At 41.4% G+C, this 7,952-nt stretch overlaps 1 protein-coding gene across 1 annotated transcript in view; it reads left to right on the forward strand.

The window, feature by feature from the left end:
• Window positions 1–7,952, forward strand: part of nedd9 (neural precursor cell expressed, developmentally down-regulated 9) — a gene marked incomplete in the record, with an annotated part of 35,153 nt that overhangs the window by 13,615 nt on the left and 13,586 nt on the right. The window contains 1 exon segment of the mRNA XM_035681163.1: window positions 3,623–4,036. Within this exon segment, the coding sequence (XP_035537056.1) occupies window positions 3,623–4,036 (414 nt within the window).

A 7,952-nucleotide genomic window follows, 5' to 3' on the forward strand; every position in this document is an offset into this window, starting at 1 on the left:
TCAAGGCTTGTGTTTCACTGTAAATCAGTGTGATTGAGACCAGTTATTGATGGCCAGACCGATAACCTGGCAAACAGAAAGCTGTGAGAAATGTGCACAGATAGTGAGACAAATCAAAGATCGTTTTTACATTGGGGTTAGTATAGGGAGTGAAAGATACGGATGCTGCAACAACACAATTCTCTTCTCCATTACACTTGTAGATGACAGAACCCACGAGAGCTGAAAGTAGATTCTATTGCAGAGCTGAGACTTTCCAGAACCCTATTCTATTTCTATTGCGTGCAGCACCTTCTATTGGTTTTTGTTGAGTGTGAACATTACATCACAACGTGTGTTGGTGAACATGGCATTCTTGATTGTTGGCAGACATGGCTTTACGGTAGAATACATAATACAAGACTAAAAGGAGCGTGTGAACACTGGAGAGTAAAATACGATGCCTAGAATTTTATGAGTGAATCTCATAACATGGATGATTTAATTAATCTCCTCACGAAGCAAAATCAAAACAAACACCAAAGCAGTAAACAGCAGCCTGGCAAAACGGGGCTGCGTGCAAAATTCCCAAGTGTGAAAACATTTAAGAGGATATGTTGGCCATAACAAGTGGAATATATAATATGTGTTTTCATTAGTCTAATATATCACCTGAAAATAAGAGTGATTGTGTTTTTTTACGCCTTAAACTGAAAACCAGTTTTTATCTACCAGAGGGAGCGTAGTAGTTTTCCTACCCTCCCCCTAACTTGAAAGGCCTGAGCTGTATTCAAATGGTTGCAGTTTGCAACTTCACCACTAGATGCCACTAAATCTTACACACTGGTCCTTTAAAGTGGCACCTACAAGAGATTTAGAAGTAATTGAAATTCAGCACAGCAGCTTCTGTCTTTCTGCAGGTGTCTGTTCAGTTTCATCCTCTGTAGCACCCCAACAGTAACATAATTTCCTGTGTGCTCGTGTTAATATCTCTCATCCCTTCATGGTCTCACACATTTCTATATTTCTGTGACATTACAGCATGCGCTCATCACACCTCACTGGAAGTTGTACTATTTATATCTTCTAATTGTTTCGGATCCCATAACGTCACCACTAAACTGTGAAATTATTATTTTGTTTGACTCCTCTGTAACATTTTTCTTGAATAAAAGTTTCCACAGGCACCTTTATGTGGGTGTAGAAAATTAGCAATTTACGAAAAATTTGCGCAGAAAGTTTGATGAGTTCGAACTCACAGAGAAAGAGAGTTCAGGATAAGAATATAACAACTTGTCCCTCATATTCAAACTCCAATTGGAGCAGCAGTTGTAATCACTGTAATCAGCATTTTGTTTCCTCATGGATGCCTCTGCCAGCCTCAATCAAGTTACCGCAATGAGCAGACATCGAGGATCCGCTCCCATTGGGCGACGTGACCTCCGGGGGTCACAATCGAACTTGTTGCAGCTTCAGCTGGTGGCGGGGGGTGATTGTAAGGGTATAATTGTGCGATGGGTGTTGCTGGCTAACAGCCCTGACAGCGCACACAGACAATAGCCAGGGAGGCCAGGCCCGCAGCGAGAGATAATGATGTCACTGGTAGAGGTAGTTTCACATGGGAACTGGGAAGGAAAGGGGAAGGCCAGAGAGGGTTTAAGACAACCTCAGACCAGCAGCAGCCACAAAGTGGGCTTCCTGATTCCCACACTGACCTACTGGAGGGTGAGGCCTTAATAACGTCCACCCAAAGAGGTACTAGAAAGATAAGTGAAACTGAGTCACACTTTTCCTTTTGAGAAGCTGTATTTGGATGCAGTTTCTGGTTCGCATGTTTCTGATAATCCTCACTCCAAATGTGCGTGTAGCTTTTTAGTCCGATTACAAATCCTATTCTATCCTCAACTCAACTCAGCTCATCTGTTACGAGTGGATTTAATCTAGCTCACTATGCTGCGAGACAAGTTTATGAACATTTAAAGTCAGCTGCGGTGTTTCAATCCTGCTTTCCCTTCATAGTTTCATCTTCATTGTAAGATATTTTTTTGTTTGTTTTATTGCTGAAGCTGAGGCAATAACCCTGAACAAAAAAAAAAATGTGTTTCTTGTTTTTTACTGTCTTTACAAGTCCCATTTGACTGGGTTGTGGTGCTTCAGAAATAAAACGAAGTGGGGTTTGTTCGCATGAAACACAGAAAAACTGAACAACAAATACTCTTCCCTCCCTCAGTATCTGACGTTAAAGTGCCCTTGAGCAAGGCGTTTAATCCCTAATTGTGTTTATGGAGCTTACATAGCTTAAAGTACAGGACTGTTGTTGTGCAGTGCAGCTCCCAGGAGTTAAACTTTGTTATTATGTATAAAGTAGAGTATAAAGCAGCTGAAAAGGGAGTATTCATGCTCAGTTAACTCCTTCTCTGGATGAATAAAGGCAAAAGGAAAAAGATTGATGCATTTACTGAGGCAATTAGTCCTAAATGCCTCTCTTAGACACAGAAGTGGCACACTCTGGGGCTTTTCCTATCTACAAAATCTGTGGTTTTGAGTCATTATCCCTCAGTCCTCACTGGCCCTTTAGATAACTGTGCCCTGGAGCAGGGCGCAAGCTGAGAAAATCCCATCAAGTTTAGATGGTTTGAAAGACATCTGGTGTGTGGAGCTGGGGGCTAATGCAACCCTGCATGTTAATCTGAAGAGCAGTTAGAAGTTCACCAGCATGTCATTCACCGAAGCATTTTAAAACTGCCAGAGAAGTGTTTTAAATAACACTTCTCTGGCATAATAACTCTTGTGTATTAAAGGAATAGTTCCACATTTCAGGAAATACGGTGGAGATGGAAAGCACTCTTGTGTCTGTATGTTAAATACAAAGCTACAGCCAACAAATGATTAGCTTAGCTTAGCATAAAGATTGGAAACAGAAACTAGTTTGATTTGTCCAATAGCTAACAAAAAACCCCACTCTCTAAATCTGATGTCTATTAACATCTTCAATTCAATTCAATTTTATTTGTATAGCGCCAATTCATAACAGAAGTTATCTCAGGACACTTTTCAAATAGAGCAGGTCTAGACCGAACTCCTTTTAACATTTACAGAGACCCAACAGTACCACCATCTCATATCTTGTTTGTTTATGTAAAAAACACTAGTTTTTCAGAGGGTTTTGTGGCGAACTACTTCCTGACGGGGAGCAGTGACTTCCTGAAGTCTTGTCATCAAAGTGAGGTTGCCAGGCAACCCACACAGACTCCAAGACACCACCCATAAAACCAACATTTTGACACTTTTTGGTCCAGATTAAACAAAGAAGATATAATGTGTCAATTCGTGACCTTTGGTGGTGCTGGAAACAGGCTGGCTAACTGTTTCCCTCTGTTCCCAGTCTTTATGCTAAGCTAAGCTAACTGGCTGCTGGCTGTAGCTTCAAGTTTAAAGTAGAGACATGAGAGTGGTATCAATCTTTTCTAATTCTTCTTAACAAGAAATAAAATAGGTGGATTTCTCAAAATGTCAAACTATTCCCTTTACATTTATTAGATTTTACTAAAACCTGACATTATGTGACAAAGGGTAAACACTGTTTTTGTTTTGTTTAAATAAAGAGATTTTTGTTTTAAATAATGTCTCTTTCTTTCTGCAGAACCTGATGGCCAAAGCGTTGTACGACAATGTGCCGGAGTCCCCCGAGGAGCTGGCCTTCCGTAAAGGGGACATCCTGACCGTTATTGAGCAGAACACGGGGGGCCTGGAGGGCTGGTGGCTCTGCTCCCTGCACGGCCGCCAAGGCATCGCTCCTGGCAACCGTCTGAAGCTGCTGATCGGACCCATGTTCGAGGCTCAGTCGCCGGCCGCTGCCGCCGCCGGCCGGTCATCTCCTCAGAGCGCGGCCTATCAGCAGAAGCCTGGCTCGGGGTCTGAGGGGATCTACCAGGTGCCACCTTCTATCCAGAGTCCACAGCAGAGTCAGCAGAGCATCTACCAGGTTCCTCCCGGACAAGACGTCTACCAAGTCCCTCCGAGGAGTACTCTAGCTGCCGATAACACCCCGAGCAAGGTGAGACAGCGAGAGAGAGAGAGCAAGAGAGGAGACGTTACCCTAGAGCTGCAACTAATGCGTTTTTCCATTATCAGTGAATCTGTCAATTACTTTATGATTAATCATTTAATCCAATCATGCCACCATGGAGCGCCAACAAGGCTGGACCAGCTGATTTCACTGATTAGTGTTCCTTCAAGCAGAGGGGAGGAACTCATCAGTGAAACCACCCGCCGAGGTTGGGATGAACACCTGCGGCACATTATTCGTCATTAAATAAAATAAAAAATACCTGAAACAGCCACAGTGACGTCTTACACTCGGTTGTTTTGTCCAAAACATAACAATATTCAATTATATAGTGACATAAAACATAAAATCCTCATATATGAAAGACTGGAACCAGAGAATATTTTGTATTTTTGCTTAATAAAAGACAATTAATCCACTGATTCTTTGATGATGATAGTCCTAAAGTAATGGCATACATTCTTGCTGTAATATTTATCATATATAAAGGTAGAGATAGAGACTGGTCTGTTCTTTGACCTCTGGAGATGGTTCCTCAGGATCAGAGCGGATTTAAAACATAATGTCGTGGTGGGTGTGGCTTCTGCTGGCGAGCGCTGGGGTATTAGATGTGACAGGACATGACATTTATGCATTTACACTGTGACCTGTTATCCTGCCAATCTGCCACGACTCTCATCAGTAAGAATGCACACACACACACACACACACACACAGAAAGCAGAAGATATTGTGGGTCTGCGATGTGAAATGTGGACAGGGTGTGCCGGGCCTGGCGCTCACCACAGTGCAGGGTAGTGTTTTTGTGCAGAGCTCCCATTTGGCTTTTCTTGTCCACTGGCACACTGTGTGTAGCAGAGCCAGTCTAAGCCACAGAAGGGCACTGAATATGGGAAAAAACTTGTGGAAAAGCAAACAGCACAGAGCTGTTTTTTTGGATTTTGGTCGAGCCCAGCTGCCTGAAAGTCTTTTTTTTTTGGTGTATTTAAATGCTGTACACAGGGTTGCTTGCAAACCCATTACACCTGGCATGGTCCTTTACCATATAGCTATATATACAATCCTCCAAGCAGCCTTATATATATTGTGTTATTGGCTGGATGGTATATCATTTAAAGCATATATCTCAGGCTGTCCTAGAAAATACAGCCTGTTATTGCACACTGATACAACCAGCTGCCCAGTGAGCCACATTTGTTCTGATACATATGCAGAGGAATCATCTTTATTGAATGTTTATTCATTTACAACACAGTGGAATAATAAGTATAAATGTTTCCTGTAATGTGCAGGCTCACTGATGCAGATGCCTGAAGAAATTTGAAATTGAACAATTTAGAAATTAAAAAAAGAAAATAAAAAGTATTATACATAAAGAAAATAGAATATCGAGGTATAGTATTACTATATTTCCCCATAGAAATCAGATCTGATCAATCTGTGACTAGATGTTACCAATTGTTAGCAAATGTTCCAGCTAACATTAGCTACCATAAGCAACTAGTCATTTCATTTACTTATAGTAGCTACTGTGAGCTGATGTGTTGACTAACATCAGTAATTCCTGTCACTTTGGTAGCTGATGTTAGCTAAATTAATCTAGGTATTTCTTTATAACTGAGCTGGTTTGCTGACATTGACCCCTCCGTGCTACCGTTGTGTGATCCTTCATTACAAATGAAAGTCACTGGCAGGTGTGTTGCTTAAACAGGGAGGAAGGATTTCCCTGTTTATTCAACCGTTTAACCAGTTCTAGCACCTCAGACCAGATCATCCCTCCAGGAAACGGGTAGTAATTACATGCTGGATGAGCTTTTCATATCCCCAAGGGTGTTTTTTCCCCCCAACAAATCATCTCCAGCCATCATATAAATGAGCTAAGGAGTGCATTTTAGTAGGTAAAATAGGCAGCAGGCGCCGACAGCTTAGAGGACTTTGTGTGATTCGCTGTGTGATAAAGTCAGTCGGAGCCAGGGGGCTGAGAGCAGAGACCTGTCAATCAACATTGCACACTGCAGCTCAGTCAACCAAACACCTCTCTTTTCCACTAACACGCCTCAAAGCTTAAAACTGAGCAATGGTATTAAAAAAAAAGGCTTTGGTGATAACATGGAAAATTAAATGTGCCTCTAATGAGAGTGTGTTTTGTGCTGTAATCATGTTATTGGAGAGATTAAATTAAAGTCTTTCCCTCCAATCTGTGGTTATCAAAGCAGTTTTCAGCGGTTGTTCCTGTCTGTTAAGTAGAGAGATTTATTTATTTTAAACTGTGTGTTACACTCCTTCGTCTGTGTGTCGGCGTATTGCAGGAGTCCAGACAAGGCTCTGTTGTTTTCCAGTGACGTCTCGCTGTTGGACAGAAGTCGGTCTCTGTGGCCAGAAGTCAAGTTTAGTGCAAACTGCAGAACAGCGATTTGCAGGAAAAGTGCTGTTGGTTCACATAGTGGAAGCTGAAGGAGGTTATTTTGGGGTGTCCATGGTTGGCATTGTTAGGTAGGTGGAGCCCCTCCGAAGGGCTTGGAGGGACGTGAAACTTAATTTAGCTTTTTGGTAAAAAAGTTAAAGATACGTACCGATACATAAAATCATAAGGAGGCTAATTTTAGACTGTTAGCATTCACTGCTAACAGTGAGCAGAAGCTAAAAACTATATTTTGTGGAAAACTGGCTACTTTTAGTCCGTTGTCTTTCTTCAAGTTTAATATTCGTTACTTAACTTTAAATATAACAAACAAGTTTTTCTCCAACACAGAGCTTCGTACCCTTTTTTGACCATTTTGCCTTTTAAAGTACAATATTTCATCTTAACTCTTGAACTTATTAACACAAACTTAACTTACTGTTTTACCTTCATCTGTTTTGTTTTTTGCACTCTGAAACTCTGAGCACACTGCGTCATAGTATTTGTGGGGATCATTTTTGTTGACGTGAAATCCAAAACCTGACCTTTGCTCTTAAAAAACACCAGCCTCAGTGTTGTTTACTACTGTCTTTGTGGAGCAGTATTGATGACAGGCCCCGAGCGTTGACTCATGCTGCATGCGGTGTAAAGTGCTACGAGCCGATGGAGCCGAAGGGGGAAAAACAGCCATTTTCTCGCTGTCAAGTGCAAACATGCATGTGAGATAGACGTTTGCTGAATGATTACGGAGACTGATGCTGGCTTCCTGAACTGATAATCCCCTCTCATATTACTCTAAAGCCCCCCCTCCCGCAGAGAAAGGTTCCTGCACGTCCTCGACCATGTGTGCGTAGATGTCATGCATTTATGCGTCTGTCCTCGGGTTTGCATGCCAACCCCGCAGTGCAAATCCAGATTGGCGACTGGTTATTTTCTCTTCATGTGGTGTTGGGGCTCTGGTATATAAAGGCACACTGAGGTTTGGCACTCTCCTCCTCTCTGGCTGTTTGGTTTGATGCTGCGGCCTTGTCCTTGGGTGACCCTCTTGGGAGGGTGAGCTGCACAACTTCCCACCACCCACCCCGACTTCTTCAAGGCCTCCATGTTGGGAACACGTGGGACAGATGGCCTGGAGGGTCAGCGTACTTTGTGGCCAACAGATTTTTCATTTTGAAATGAGAATCTGGAAACAAGCTGTTTTTTTCTGATTTTTGTTTTGAAAATAAAAAAAGATAAATCTTCAGGTTTTTTTGTTAAAAAACTAATAATAAATAAAAGAAAACTTTATTTTTTCCTTTTTTAAAAATAGACAGAAAATTAATCAACAACCTTTTTTTTAAAAAAAAACTAAGAAAGAAAAAATTACACCATCCTTTTTATGTTTTTAAAATAAAAAAAGAGACATTTTCTGTTTTTTAAAAACAGAAAACAAAAACTTTTTTTTGGTTGTAAAAAAAACTAAAAAAGAAAAAATGACATTTCCACTATACACGTTTTGAAACT

This window comes from Morone saxatilis, unplaced genomic scaffold (genome assembly GCF_004916995.1).
Source record: "Morone saxatilis isolate NCDOM2014 unplaced genomic scaffold, NCSU_SB_2.0 Contig9, whole genome shotgun sequence".
Classification (NCBI taxonomy): Eukaryota; Metazoa; Chordata; class Actinopteri; family Moronidae; genus Morone; species Morone saxatilis.